At 48.3% G+C, this 15,606-nt stretch overlaps 1 protein-coding gene and 1 long non-coding RNA gene across 2 annotated transcripts in view; one reads left to right on the plus strand and one right to left on the minus strand.

Annotated features, from left to right (window-relative positions):
• Nucleotides 1–13,600, plus strand: part of RASGRP4 (RAS guanyl releasing protein 4) — a 37,815-nt gene extending 24,215 nt beyond the window's left edge. The window contains exons 10-17 of the mRNA XM_083456411.1: nucleotides 1,452–1,532; nucleotides 2,325–2,429; nucleotides 7,465–7,574; nucleotides 9,543–9,687; nucleotides 11,527–11,563; nucleotides 11,658–11,792; nucleotides 12,501–12,697; nucleotides 13,201–13,600. Of these exons, the coding sequence (XP_083312537.1) occupies nucleotides 1,452–1,532; nucleotides 2,325–2,429; nucleotides 7,465–7,574; nucleotides 9,543–9,687; nucleotides 11,527–11,563; nucleotides 11,658–11,792; nucleotides 12,501–12,697; nucleotides 13,201–13,368 (978 nt within the window). The 3' untranslated portion in view covers nucleotides 13,369–13,600. The remainder of the gene's footprint in view (nucleotides 1–1,451; nucleotides 1,533–2,324; nucleotides 2,430–7,464; nucleotides 7,575–9,542; nucleotides 9,688–11,526; nucleotides 11,564–11,657; nucleotides 11,793–12,500; nucleotides 12,698–13,200) is intronic.
• LOC310684955 lies at nucleotides 11,650–12,494 on the minus strand. Its single transcript, XR_014515004.1, has 2 exons — nucleotides 12,184–12,494; nucleotides 11,650–11,818 (listed from the first exon to the last, which is right to left on the minus strand). It is a non-coding gene; the product is annotated as an uncharacterized lncRNA (long non-coding RNA).
• Nucleotides 13,601–15,606: the final 2,006 nt, after the last annotated feature.

Consider the following 15,606-nt stretch of genomic DNA (forward strand, 5'->3'; position numbering starts at 1 on the left):
TTTTATTATTGTTGTTGTTGTTGTTTGTTGTTATACCGCCCTTCACTCATAGATCTCAGCGCAGGTCACAGCCTAAAATTACAATATACAAAACGACATTTCAACCAGCGCTGGAAAGTCAACAGGGATGAAGTAGCTAGTTGCCTGGGCCCAGATGGGATAATAATAATAATAATAATAATAATAATAATAATAATAATAATAATAATAATAAATTTTATTTATATTCCACCCTCCCCAGCCAAAGCCGGGCTCAGGGCGGCTAACAACAATCAAATAATGCAACATTCTAAAAACATTTCATTATAAAAATTAATTAAAATCAAATTGATTTTAAACTGGGAGAGGGAAATTCTGTCTGTTGGGATAGGGTGCTGACAGCTGACCTGCAGTTATATCTCTCCACCAGCCTGAGTTCCATTCAAAATAGTTCTATTTAATTTATTCCATTTATATCTTGCCTTTCTTCCCAGCTGGTCTCTCATTCAGGCATTGACCAGTCCCAGACCTATCATAATCCACATACTTTAGATGTCATTAAATTGGTAACATTTCCCTACCTTTAAGAGCTTGCTTACTATTTTCTAGAAAAGAAATTTAAATGGCAAAAAATAAGGTGAGGTAATCTATACTGAAGATGATGGTTTCTTTAAAGCACATATGAGTTATATTACTTTATGGGATAATAGTTTATTTGGGGACTGCCCTACAAGGAGCAGCTGTAGGGCTGCCATACGTCTGGGATTTCCCAGGCGTAGCTGAGATCCATCTGTCAAAAACGGCGTCCGGGCAGATTTTTCACTTTAAAATGCCTATATTGGAAGTGTTGTTTCGCTTGCAAATTTCCTTCAAGCAGCCCAGCAACTCAGCCAAAGCCAAAGCTCAACAACTTTTGTGTCCGGATTTTCACTTTTTGAGACATGGCAACCCTAAGCAGTTGTGCGTGGGGACATAATGGGGAGTTGTGCCAGAACGGTGGTGTAGCGATTCTTCCGAGAACCTCGTAGACACCAGAGAATGAGTGGAGGGTACAGAAAGCTGTCTAGCCACAAAAAACAGTGAGGATATTATTATTATTATTATTATTATTATTATTATTATTATTATTATTATATTTGTTTATACCCCGCCCTTCCCGGTTCAGAAAACTGGGCTCAGGGCAGCTAACAACAAGTTTAAAACACTTAATTGGTGCAACTAAAAACAGCATAAAATACAGCATAAAACATGAATAACAATAAATTCAGAATTCAAAAATCAATTTAGGGGGGAAATCCATCCAATAAACAGATGATCACCAGGGCTAGCCCTACAGATTGAATGTGCTTCCCATTCAACACTTGACTTGAGACTCTTGATTGCAGCCGTTTCTGGAGGGCAGCCGTTGGCTGCCACTAAGAGTGTGACTTAATGGGACCATTCCCTTGTATAACTTTCCTTTCCTCTCCCAGCTCTCCCTAGACCTCTACTACACGGATGAGGAGATCTACACCCTCTCGTATGCCCGTGAGCCAAGAGGTTCCAAATCACTGGTAAGAGGGCAGAGGACCAGGGAGCCAAGGAGCTTTTGGGGAGCCTTGGCTAAGTCCCATCTCTCTCTCTCTCTCTCTCTCTCTCTCTCTCTATATATATATATACCATATTTTGTGCTCTATAAGACTCACTTTTCCCCTCCTAAAAAGTAAGGGGAAATGTGTGTGTGTGTTATGAAGCAAATGCAGGCTGCGCAGCTATCCCAGAAGCCAGAACAGCAAGAGGGATCGTTGCTTTCACTGCGCAGCAATCCCTCTTGCTGTTCTGGCTTCTGGGATTCAGAATATTTTTCCCCGTTTTCCTCCTCCAAAAACTAGGTGCATCTTATGGTCTGGTGCGTCTTATAGAAAAATACGTTGTGTGTATGTGTATATATTTGTGTGTGTGTGTGTGTGTGTGCGTTTTATCATTTTCAACAATTATTAAACATACTTTTATACCTTATACAATTTTTTTAGACTTCCATCAATCACATCTGAAAATTTTCCAATCTTTTCACTTAATTTACATTTCTTACATTTAAATATCATAATTAATGTCTCTCTTCTTTGCAACATTACATATATTTCTCCTTACAAAACTTCTTGCGTAATTTGTTGATTACAGTTGCTCTTCAAATAGTTCGTACATTTCTTCCAATCTTCTGTAAATCTCTGGTCCCGCAGGTTTCGAATCCTTCCCGTCATTTTATCCAATTCTGCGTAGTCCATTCATTGTGCCTGCCATTCTTCCTTTGTCGGTATTCCTCGGTCCCATCTCTCACACTTTGTTTGCCCCCCCCCCCTTCACAGCCTCCTACACAGTTCAAGCCCCCCATGGTTGTGGAGTGGGCACCAGGGGTCACTCCCAAGCCTGACCGGATCACCGTCAAGAGGCACGTCCAGCAAATGATTGAGGTAAAAACAACCCCATGGCAGGGCCATACAGGCAGCTGGGTACTGGTGTGGTGCCCGTTTCTGCTTTTGGCTTTAAATGGCAGTAAAACTGTGGGAGCTGCTTCTTTTTCCAATGCTCCCACCAAAGAAGATTGGAAATATGAGTTAATGGACTATGCCGAAATGATCAACTAATTGGAAACCTTAGAAATTAAGAAGATAACAAGTTTAAAAAGAAATTAGGAGCGTTTATTGCATATTTATAAAAGCAATGTACAGCGGTACCTCGGGTTACAGACGCTTCAGGTTACAGATGTGTTATGTACTGAGTTGAATAGGATCCAAACTGCAGCAGTCTGATTGGTCCTAGAACAATAGGATCCAAATTGCAGCAGTCTGATTGGTCCTAGAACAATAGGATTCAGAATGCAGCAGTCTGATTGGTCCTAGAACAATGCAGCAGTATGATTGGTTGGCAGGAACCACCCAATCATGCTCCAGATATAAGTGAATCCACAACCTGATTGGCTTACAGTAGAATTCCGGAATTAGCCAATCACGTGCAGCCCATTGTGTAAATAATGTATATAAAGCAGACGTTTTGGGGGAACTTTCATTCCTTGCCACTATGAGCTGAATAAAGAGCATGAAATCATTTTGCGACTCTGAGTATATTTCAAGACGCTTCAGGTTACAGACTCAGCTAACCCAGAAATAGTACCTCAGGTTAAGAACTTTGCTACAGGATGAGAATAGAAATCGTGCAGCGGCGGTGCAGTGGCACCTGGAGGCCCCATTAGCTAAAGTGGTGCTTCAGGTTAGGAACAGTTTCGGGTTAAGAATGGACCTCCAGAATGAATTAAGTTCTTAACCCGAGTTACCACTGTACATACATTGGCAGGAATTCAGGGAACACTTGTAATTTTATGAAGAAAGTATAAAATGGGAAGTTAAGAGAGTTAAGAAGTAAAATGGACATACATAAAATAAAATATTGTAAAGGAACCAGGGGTCGGAGTAGAGGGAAGTCCTCAGGATCTAAGCAATCCAATTTTTTTGGAATTTTTGGTGATTCAGTATATAAATTTAATATGTTAAGTTTTTTCTGTTAAAAGACTGATTTTTCTCTGTGAAAACTAATAAAAATATTGGGGGGGGGGGACAAATGGCAGTAAAACTCATGCAACCAAATGGACCTGAACGTTTTCCTTTCAACCAGTGTCCTTTCTAATGACAGCTCTGCACCATGAATTTTAAAAAGCACATCAAAAGCATATTTAAAACACAATTCCCCTGCCTCAAAGACTCCTGACAGAGCTATAGTTCCTATAACCCAGGCATAGGCAAACTCGGCCCTCCAGATGTTTTTGGGGCTACAATTCCCATCATCCCTGACAACTGGTCCTGTTAGCTAGGGATCATGGGAGTTGTAGGCCGAAAACATCTGCTATAACCTGTAACAAACTACAGTTCCCAGAATTCATTGTAGAAAGCCATGTGCTGTTAATGTGCCTCAGACGTGCTTTAAATGTACGATGTGGACACGGCCACAGACTCAACCCTTTCCGCCCATAAGCGTGGATCAAAAAGTTGCTTAGAAGGATGTTGACTGGCCATAAATAGCAAATCGAAATTGCAAATAAGGCAGATGGTGTGTGCTTTTTAAAGGGGCATGTTGCGTTTTGCAGGCTGTGTTGTGTTCTGAGGCGTTGCGGTTTGACCTGCATGTTATATTTCCCCCGGAGTTCCAGGCTGGGTGTGAGTGTGCATGTGTGCGTCACTGCCACAGCTCTCTGCTGTAGCTCTGCAACACTGGGTAAAGTTTGTTGACTTCTTGGGTTGCTTAGCTTGATTACGGCAGGAACATTTTGCATGACCTAATTGGAGAGAAAGGGCATTGCAGAATTATCTACGTGCATTTCATGGGGGCATTTGTCACCAAACAATTCCGAGATTGCATTGCATGCGTTTGTGCCCAGCACTGACATTCTCGACATTTTCGGTCCCTGCCCCACAATTGTCAATTTCTTCTGCGCCGTGTTGTCGGCTGGTGTTCGGTTGAAATTAAGCCGCCTGCCTGCCTGCCTGTCTACCACCACCTCTTGTCTGTTTTGTCCTTTGTGGCACTTTGGGTGGGTGCTGTTGTGATCTGTTTTGCTGCTCTGCGACCCTGATGGGCGCAGGAGGGCCCCCTCAGGGGCGCCTGTTCCCGCTTTACTCCACCCCCTTCCACGCAGAGTGAAGGAAGAGGCTCAAATCCGGCCACTCCAACCACTTCCTTTTCTGCAAATAAAATTTTGCTGCTGAAACAGGCTGTGCATGCCTTGGTGGGGGGAGGAAGGGGGAAGAGACACCCTCCTCTCCCCCATTTGACAGATGAAAGCGCCAAGAGGCTGATAATGTCTAAGATTTCTGTCGAAAGCCCCTAACTGTGGACTGCTCAATGCTGCCCTGTGCCAGGCAGTGGGGAGGCTGGTTCATAGGTTGCCCCACCAATCTCATTCTGCTTCCATAGCCAGCTCTGCTGCCCTCTCACCACCCCACCCCAACCCCCTGGCTTCTTCCTTATGTTAACGGAGAAATTTGGGGGCTCTCTTGGACAAAAAACAAGGACACCGTGGGTGTTTGCTGGAGGGCAAGGGGAACCATGGGGCAGGGTCCAGGATGCTCAGATTACTGCCACCAGACCTCCCCTTTCATGATGTAACCGTGATGTATTAGTGATGTAGTTTGGGGGGGTGTAACATGGGGATTAGCAGCTAATAAAAGTTTGGGTTCTGTTTTGTTCTGGGCTTCCATCTTGTTCCACCTGGTGGCAGGTGGGAGTCCCGTCGCCACAGTCTTCCATAAAGACCAAGCCTACTGGCTGCTGTTTTGCTCTGGTATTCCTGGCTGGTGTCCTTGTTTTTTGTCCAAGGGAGCCCTCAGATTTCTCCGTTAACACTTACAACCAGTCCAGGTTGTAAAGCACTGCCTCCCAGCTTCCTTAAGCCTCAGTGCTGCCCTTGCAGAACTCAGCAGGAAGAGGACAGGATGAAAAACTAGAATGAGGGCGACGTCCACATTAGCAAAGTGTAGTTTGGTGCAGGAAACAGGACATGTGTGACTCCAGCATTGTGACCCTCTACTACAACAACAAAGGGACGCGGGTGGCGCTGTGGGTTAAAGCCTCAGCGCCTAGGGCTTGCCAATCGAAAGGTCGGCGGTTCGAATCCCCGCAGCGGGGTGCGTTCCCGCTGTTCGGTCCCAGCGCCTGCCAACCTAGCAGTTCGAAAGCACTCCCGGGTGCAAGTAGATAAATAGGGACCGCTTACCAGCGGGAAGGTAAACGGCATTTCCGTGTGTGGCTCTGGCTCGCCAAAGCAGCGATGTCACGCTGGCCACGTGACCCGGAAGTGTCTCCGGACAGCGCTGGCCCCCGGCCTCTTGAGTGAGATGGGCGCACAACCCTAGAGTCTGGCAAGACTGGCCCGTACGGGCAGGGGTACCTTTACCTTTACCTTACTACAACAACAAAGGTGGCCGCCATGACTGTAACAACTACCGTGCCCGGAGACAGACAGGTTGTGCATCCGTAGCGGTGACCAGAGGAGGAAGGACTGCTGGGAGGGGTGCGGAGAGAAGAAACACCAAGGTGCATCTGCAACAGCACAACCGGACGCCTTCCTCTGCCCCGGCTGCAACAAAACATGTCTCTCCTATATCGGTCTCTGCAGCTGCAGCAGGCGCTGCAACTTTCCTACCGTTTGACTCCACTCCCAAAGGCACATTCCTTCATTGTCTCCCCGAGACAGACGACAGACAGATGCCAGCAGTAATGTCAGGAGACCCCACACATGCCCCTTCCAGAGCCATGATTCGTAGAGTGGTCAAACCCATAGCTGTCAACTGTCCCTTATTTGACGGGAAAGTCCCTTATCCCAGCGCCATGTCCCGCTGCTGTCCCTTATTGATGATGTCCCTTAAATTTCCCGGGTTTCAAAGGAAGCAGCTCCTCTCCCTCCCTCCCTGCCGGCCAGGGAGGAGAGAGGCTCCAACTGTGTTGCTTGGCTGCGTTGCTCACCCAATAAGGAGTCTAAGAACGACTGGGGGGTGGAGCTTGCCTGCCTTGTGCCGATCAAATCGGCCGCGTTGCCTGGGGACTCGCCTTTGCTCAGCGCTTCCCAGCGGAGAGGTGACGGTGGTTTTCCTTGCTGCATCCCCTTTGCCGGGTTGCTGCACTGTGGGAACCACCGCTTGAGGCTAAGTTTGGCTGCTGGCTGGGCTTTCTGCCTTTGGCTCGGAGGGGCTCAGAAGTTGAACATACCTGTGCTCTGAAAATCCCTTATTTGGGCTGCCAATCCCTTATTTTCGAGGCTGCTGGTCCCTTATTTTCAAATCTGTAAGTTGACAGCTATGGTCAAACCCCCCTCCCCCCATTCCTGAGAAACTCTGGGAATTATAGTTCTTCTGAGAGGAGAATAGGGGTTCCCTAACAGCTCTCCACAGCCTGAACAAACTACAGTTCCCAAGATCCTCTGCAGGACGCCATGACTATTTAAAGTGGTATGATAGCGCTTTGAATGCGTAGTGCAGGTGGGAGCAAAGTATGGTCAACTTTTACAGTGGTACCTCGGGTTACAGACGCTTCAGGTTACAGACTCCGCTAACCCAGAAATAGTACCTTGGGTTAAGAACTTTGCTTCTGGATGAGAACAGAAATCACACGGCAGCGGTGCAGCAGCAGCGGGAGGCCCCATTAGCTAAAATGGTACCTCAGGTTGAGAAAAAGTTTCAGGTTAAGAACGGACCTCCAGAACGAATTAAGTTCTTAACCTGAGGTACCTCTGTATAATCGCTCGTTATTCTTGCTTACCCCTGCCTCCTGCTCCTCCCCACCCCACTCCACTTGCTGCCTCGTCTCCCTTGTCTCGGGATCTGGATTTCAACCCCCTCGGGGCAGGGACCTGCCCTCTCGTCCTTTGGGAAGAGGTGTTAAATATACAGCAGGTGTATGTTTAGAGGGCAATGCCTTCTCATCTTCCAATGGGTTCTGACAAAACTCTTTCCCCAACAGACGGTGTTCAAGAATTACGATCCTGAGCAACGGGGTTACATCTCGGAGGAGGATTTCGAGATCATCTCCACGAGTTTCCCCTTCTCCTTCTATGGGCTGGAAAGAGAGCGGTACGTGACCAGGATTTCACAAGGAGAAGACTCTTTATGCTGCTAGCCCAGAGATGGAAAGTCCCTACCAGGGTGGAATGACAAGCTAAATTGATGGACTATGCCAGGGGTCAGCAAACTGTTTCAGCAGGGGGCCGGTCCACTGTCCCTCAGACCTTGTTGGGGGCCGGATTATATTTTTTGGGGGGGAAATGAACGAATTCCTATGCCCCACAAATAACCCAGAGATGCCTTTTAAATAAAAGGACACATTCTACTCTTGTAAAAACACGCTGATTCCCGGACCGCAGGCGGGATTTAGAAGGCGATTGGGCCAGATCCGGCCCCCGCGCCTTAGTTTGCCTACCTATGGCCTATGCTGACTGGAAAGCTCAGGAACCAAGGAGACAAAAGCTTTATTCATTTTCTTGAAATCGTTTTATTTGATTTTACCAATACAAAGTTATAAAAAAAACCCCCCAAATATATATCCATATACAGAGATGTCTCCGAATCTCCCCCCATGGAGTCCCATTTTAAACATTTAAAACTTTAAACAAGAATGAGAAAAAATATAATTTATTTAAGAGACCATTGAAGGAGATGAAAACATTAGCAGGATTCTAATTTCACTTGTAATGTAACAAAGATGATGGGAAATATGGATGGATATAAAATATTGATTATGGAATAATATGCTCTTGTAAATGTTCACCATAGGACCCACAGAGGGGATGGGGGGGAGAAGTCTTGAGATTCAGAGTAATCTCTATATATGGATATATATTTGGATTGTTACAAATTTTTACTTGTAAAACCAAATAAAAATGATTTCGAAAAAAAACATTTGTAAACCACGCGCTCGTAGAAAATATCACAAGGTTGTTGGCAACTTGGAAACGCAACACTGTAATAGAAGCAGTAGGAACGCCAGGCCTATCCTCTCTGGTTGACAGAGAAACTCGGGTCCGAAAGGCCTGGCCTGAACAACAGAATTTCCAGGAGGCATCTGAAAGTGAGCAAGGGTGACCTCAATTGGCAAGGAGCATCTCCACCCCCATCGTTCTGCCCAGACACTGAGGTCCAGCTCTGAGGGCTTTCTGGTGGTTCCCTCACTGCGAGAAGCCAAGTTACAGGGAACCAGGCAGAGGGCCTTCTCGGTGGTGGCACCCGCCCTGTGGAACGCCCTCCCACCAGATGTCAAAGAGAACAACAACTACCAGACTTTTAGAAGACATCTGAAGGCAGCCCTGTTTAGGGAAGTTTTTAATGTTTAATGGGTTATTGTATTCTGTTGGAAGCCGCCCAGAGTGACTGGGGAAACCCAGCCAGATGGGGTATAAATAATAAATTATTATTATTATTATTATTATTATTATTAATTATTATTATTATTAGTTCCACAGGGCAAGGGCTGCCGCCTTGAAGTCTCAGTCTCTGGTAAAGGGCAGCTGAGGCTCAGGGGTGTGCAAACTGACCCAAAGCACCCCATCAAAATACATACACCCACTTAAGGTTTATTTAAGTGTCAGGTGGGGCAGGAATTCACTAGGCGCTGCTGCATGTTTAGCCTGGAGAAGGGGAGGTTAAGGGGTGATATGATAGCCATGTTCAAATATATAAAAGGATGTCACATGGAGGAGGGGGAAAGGTTGTTTTCTGCTGCTCCAGAGAAGCGAACATGGAGCAATGGATCCAAACTACAAGAAAGAAGATTCCACCTAAACATTAGGAAGAACTTCCTGACAGTAAGAGCTGTTTGACAGTGGAATTTGCTGCCAAGGAGTGTGGTGGAGTCTCCTTCTTTGGAGGTCTTTAAGCAGAGGCTTGACAACCATATGTCAGGAGTGCTCTGATGGTGGTTCCTGCTTGGCAGGGGGTTGGACTCAATGGCCCTTGTGGTCTCTTCCAACTCTATGATTCAATGACCCAAGCGAGGAAGGCGTGAGCCTCACACCGTGTCTGTTTTTCTCTTCTCCTCAACTGCAGGGAAGGCGCCTGGAGCCGGGAAGAGCTGTCTGAGTATTTAATGAGGGCCTGTGCCATTTTCTCCAAACTAGGCCTCGGGTTTCTGCACAACTTCCAAGAGGCTACCTTTAAGAAGCCCTCCTTTTGTGACAGCTGCAATGGCTTTGTGAGCTTAATTTATTTAAAATGGATTTATACCCCCCTCCCTTCCTTACCCATGTAGCCCAGGGCAGCTAAAAGCAAAAAATCCCAAAACCTTCAGTTAAAGTATTCTAAAGCCAATTGCAATTAAAAGCATCTAACAGTAGCTGCCGCCGAAAACACTCTGAAAGCAGTCAACAGCTGAGGACATTCCTCCGTCCAAGGTTCTGGGGGTTGTCAGTATCCTTCGGCCAACAAATGCCATGTAATCAAATTTCTCCTGCAGGTTAATAACGGTGGAAGCAGGCATAACTCACTAGGGAAGGCATTCCACAACTGGGGGGCGTATGTGACGTTAACATGAGAGTGCTGGAGGTGAAATAGTTAAACAGGTTACCCAATCAGAACCTGGGGGGTGGAGTCAGAGGGATTATAAAACCAGCTCTGGGAGGGGCGAAAGGGGAGTTCGTTGGGAGATGGTTGGAGTGGGAGTGAATTGGGATAGAGTCTGTGGGTAGGTTGAATTAGTAAAGGTAAAAGGACCCCTGACCATTAGGTCCAGTCGTGGCCGACTCGGTGGTTGCGGCACTCATCTCGCTTTATTGGCCGAGGGAGCCTGCGTACAGCTTCCGGGTCATGTGGCCAGCAGGACTAAGAGCGAACCAGAGCAGCGCACGGAAACGCTGTTTACCTTCCTGCCGGAGTGGTACCTATTTATCTACTTGCACTTTGACGTGCTTTCGAACTGCTAGGTTGGCAGGAGCTGAGACAGAGCAACGGGATCTCACCCTGTCGCGGGGATTCGAACCGCCGACCTGATTGGCAAGTCCTAGGCTCTGTGGTTTAACCCACAGTGCCACCTGCGTCCCAGGTTGAGTTAGTGTAGCGAAATAAGCTGAGTCAGGAACAGTTAGGGGCTAGGAAGACAAGTCAATATCTGAGAGGTGGTTTAGTGAGCGGAAGTTATAGGTCTGGATAGGCACCCCATGATTCTAATTGACCGATGCTGTTTATGAAACCACACGCTTGTTAAACTGCAATAAATAAACAGAAGGTTAAGTTCCAATTTAACCCTGACTGGACTCAGCATTGTACCAGGTAGGGCCTGGGTGGCGGCAGCAAGAAATAAAGTGGTGGCACAGGGATCAATAGATGGTGAAACGTCCAGGGACCCTGTGTGATCACCACAGCCACCACTGAAAAGGCCCTGCCACGGGTCTGTGCCACTTGGCCAGCCTCTGGTGGTGGCAGCACCAATACACGCCACTCATCCCCACCCCCTCAAAAAAAGAAAACCCACCAGCCACCCAAACAGTCCCTATTACTGGCAGAAATAGTAACTGCTGAGCTGAGCTGCCAAACTGGAGAATCTGCTTTTTTCTTTTTCTTTTAGTTAGTAGTAGTACAAACGATGGGCTGGCATGCCTAGTGGTGGCAGTAATCAGCAATAGGTGGGATGGAGGATGAAAGGGCTAGAGAAGTAGGCAAGATTGTAGATAAGCTCCCTTCAGAACACCCTTCCAGATATTTTGGGCTACCCAACACTAGCTGTTGACTATGCCAAGTTGGAGAAGGCTGCTGCAGAAGAACCAGCTCATTTTGCAGCCTCTCTCCTGCAGCCATGAGGTCTGCTTGCTACGCTTCCAAAACCTAAAAATTAAAATTCCCAGAACTCTGCCGCCACTTTTGAAGCGGGCAATAAAGCAGTGGCCCCTGGCACAAATTAGAGCAAGTCCCCCACCTCTCATCCACCTATGTTGCCTTTGAAATTTAGGGCAGGGGCTCAGTCAGTCTTTGCAAAGAAGTGGTGTCTAGTTCAACTTAACACCTCTGTTGTTGTTGTTGTGTTCTTCTCGTGTTCTAGCTCTGGGGAGTCTCCAAGCAAGGATACAGATGTCAGGGTAAGCACGCCCCCTAGTGGGCACTAAAGGAAAGGAGGGGATCCTATTAACATTCCCATCACTGATGGTGGTCTCTCGCTCTCTTCCCCTGCAGACTGTGGGATGATCTGTCACAAGCAGTGCAAGGACCAAGTGGAGGTGGAGTGCCAGCGGCGCTTCCATTCCTGCAGCTCAGAGAGCACCATGTCTCGGACTGTCACGCCAGCTGCCACCTATCACCCTAGCTCGGGTAAGGGGGTGCCCAGACTGGGGTTCCTGGTGTGGGATGGCCAACTGGACCAGCTCCAGCGATGCCACATTAAAAGGATGTCACATGGAGGAGGGAGAAAGGTTGTTTTCTGCTGCTCCAGAGAAGCGGACACGGAGCAATGGATCCAAACTACAAGAAAGAAGATTCCACCTAAACATTAGGAAGAACTTCCTGACAGTAAGAGCTGTTTGACAGTGGAATTTGCTGCCAAGGAGTGAGGTGGAGTCTCCTTCTTTGGAGGTCTTTAAGCAGAGGCTTGACAACCATATGTCAGGAGTGCTCTGATGGTGTTTCCTGCTTGGCAGGGGGTTGGACTCGATGGCCCTTGTGGTCTCTTCCAACTCTATGGTTCTATGATTCTATGATGCACAGTGGCAAGGAGGCTATTCGCTTCCCAGCCTTGCGATCGGTGGTACGGCTTCTATAGAAGACTAGGAACACAGAGCAAATTCCACTTGGCACCATAAACTGTGGTTTGAAGCACCAGTTCAAAACCAGCACGAGAAAGTACAGGTTTTGCTCACAAAGGTCATCCTGTGCGTTTCATGGCTGCGTTGGGATTTGAACCCAGGTCTCCCAGGTCCTAGCCCAGCACTGTCGAACTACTGCACCACACCGCTTGCAGGAACAAATCTCCAGATACGATGGCCACGTTTCTAACCACACTTCCCTTATTCCACACGGCAGGCTCGGAGGAGGAAGCTTTCCTCTTCCCGCCGAGACGAGAGCACAGCAAAAGCCCCAACCTGGTGAGGTTGAGCCCAGCAGGCAGGCGGCGAATGAAACATGCCAGCACCCAGACAGACGCAGACAGTCCACAGGAGCCACGGGGACACAGCAAGAGTCTAAAGCAGCTTCTGGAAGAGCTGAAGGAGGTGGAAAAGGTGAGGATATTTGGGAGGGTGGGATTCCACATCTGCGGCTTCTGTGGAACAATAATGCGAAGCTACTTATGACGCGGGTAGCGCTGTGGGTTAAACCACAGAGCCTAGGACTTGCTGATCAGAAGGTTGGCAGTTCGAATCCCCTCGACAGGGTGAGCTCCCGTTGCTCGGCCCCTGCTCCTGCCAACCTAGCAGTTCGAAAGCACGTCAAAAGTGCAAGTAGATAAATAGGTACCACTCCAGCGGGATGATAAACGGTGTTTCCGTGCGCTGCTCTGGTTCGCCAGAAGTGGCTTAGTCATGCTGGCCACATGACCCGGAAGCTGTACGCCAGCTCCCTCGGCCGATAAAGTGAGATGAGCGCCGCAACCCCAGAGTCGGCCACAACTGGATCTAACGGTCAGGGGTCCCTTTACCTTTACTTTGGTCCGGACAGGCCCAAAGTTGCTGGGGGAACAGGCAACTTCCACTTTAAGCTGGAAGCATCTCGCTCTCCTTTGCAGGAACGGGACAGGCTGCTGCTGGTCAACCAGAGCCTTCAGAGCTGCAACTCGCAGCTGGAGGCTGAGAACAGCTGGCTGCTGAAGGCAGATTCATCGAGCCTGCCCCCTTTCTCCTGCTGGAAAGCCTTGGCTGCCTACAACTCGCACCTGCCTCCCAAGCCCAACTGAGCCAAGGGCACAGGAATGGTGAGCTACAGGCAGGAAAGTGGAACCTCTCAAGGAAAGGAACAGAGAGAAGGGACATGGCGCTCAACGGTAGAGAATATGCCTGGAAATGGATGCTGCTGCCCTGAAACCACTGCCATTCCTTGCCAATAATAGGGAGCTGGATGGACAAGCAGCCGGACTCAAACTAAGGGGCTTCCTTTGTTCCTAATAAAAGGACTATTTCTTGAACGGAGGCCCCACCAGCTGTTGTTGTTGTTTAGTCGTTTAGTCGTGTCCGCCTCTTCGTGACCCCCTGGACCAGAGCACGCCAGGCACTCCTGTCTTCCACTGCCTCCCGCAGTTTGGTCAGGTTCATGTTTGTAGCTTTGAGAACACTGTCCAGCCATCTCGTCCTCTGTCGTCCCCTTCTCCTTGTGCCCTCCAGCATTCCCAACATCAGGGTCTTTTCCAGGGAGTCTTCTCTTCTCATGAGGTGACCAAAGTACTGGAGCCTCAGCTTCAGGATCTGTCCTTCCAGTGAGCACTCAGGGCTGATTTCCTTCAGAATGGAGAGGTTTGATCTTCTTGCAGTCCATGGGACTCTCAAGAGTCTCCTCCAGCACCAGAATTCAAAAGCATCAATTCTTCAGCTATCAGCCTTCTTTATGGTCCAGCTCTCACTTCCATACATCACTACTGGGAAAACCCACCAGCTAGCTTACTTCTTTTTTTGGTGCTGCTGCAGATGCACGTATAGGTTCTGCTGCAATTAGCCACAATGGCCCTGTTCCACCTCCGCTGTCAGAGGCAGCAGACCGCCCAAGGCCAGCTGCTGGGGCATCAGAAATGGGGAGAGTGATGCGCTCAGGTCCTGCTGTGGGGGCTTCCCATTGGCGCACTGTGTTGGCCTCCAAGAGCAGGGTGCTGGGCGAGGAGGGCCACTGGACTGCTTCAGCAGAGCTCTTCTTAGCTGAACAGTCCCGGATGGCTCAAGAACCTAAGCAGCTCCTTGGCTTGTGTGCATGTGGTGGTTTGCCAATAGCTCTCTGCAGCAAGCTATATTTAACCAATGAGCGAGTGCGTAAACAGGGACCCTGCCTTGCTAGCTGGGGAGAAGTGGGTGACCTTCTGGTTGGGCTTCCAATGTCAAGAGTAGAGACTGGGAGAAAGGAATCCTCAGAAGGTGGAAACTGTTAGGATATTTCCGTTCCACCTTAAAAGGGAGCAGGATGTTTGTGTCACAGCCTACGTATTTCCTGTTCACAGGATGTTTCTGTTGTGTCTTTGCTTTCGTTTCTCTCTCTGTGCCTGAGACACCGAAGCAGGCAGTCATGTTTTCTTTGTTCTGACCAACGCTGAATAAACTTGTAAATAATGCTCTCCTGCGTGCATCTTTCGCTGTGTGAATTCTGCTGATAGAGCGTGCATCAGCTCTGGAATGTGGGAAGCTATTTCTGGAGCTCGTGTCGCTAATTGCTGATACTGTATCTACGGGAGATCGATGGACGTCCGGAGGCGACGTGGAGTCATGATGGACTTTGTCTCCCTAGCAGTATCCCAACAATACTGGGGGTTCGGTGGCAGGTAAAGGGGGATGAGAGGCAAGGCAGAAGTGCCTACTGACTGCGGCCTCTTCCACTGACCGCCTTCCGCCTTGCTTTCAAAACACCCCCCCTGCATCTTTTATTCACTTCCCTAACCCTCTGTTCAAGGTGGTGCTGTGGGTTAAACCACAGAGCCTAGGACTTGCCGATCAGAAGGTCGGTGGTTCAAATCCCTGCAACGGGGTGAGCTCCCATTGCTCGGTCCCTGCTCCTGCCAACCTAGCAGTTCGAAAGCACCCCAAAAAGTGCAAGTAGATAAATAGGTACAGCTCCGGCGGGAAGGTAAATGGTGTTTCCATGCGCTGCTCTGGTTCGCCAGAAGCGGCTTAGTCATGCTGGCCACATGACCCAGAAGCTGTACGCCGGCTCCTTCGGCCAATAAAGCGAGATGAGTACCGCAACCCTAGTGCGTAAATTAGTGCGCATTAGGTTCACGACTGAACCTAATGGTCAGGGATCCCTTTACCTTTAACCCTCTGTTCATTTGGGGGATGTGGGGTGAAATACATTCACTGCTGGAAATAGATGCAATGCGTTATACTGAATACAGGAATTATATTGTTTAAATCTAACTCTCTCCCCATAAAGATCACATTCAGCTATACCCCCCACAAACTTTGTGTAACCGCTCCCCCTTTTTGGGCAGGGAGAAGGA

This window comes from Podarcis tiliguerta (genome assembly GCF_965153285.1).
Source record: "Podarcis tiliguerta genome assembly, chromosome: 8".
NCBI classification, from domain to species: Eukaryota; Metazoa; Chordata; class Lepidosauria; order Squamata; family Lacertidae; genus Podarcis; species Podarcis tiliguerta.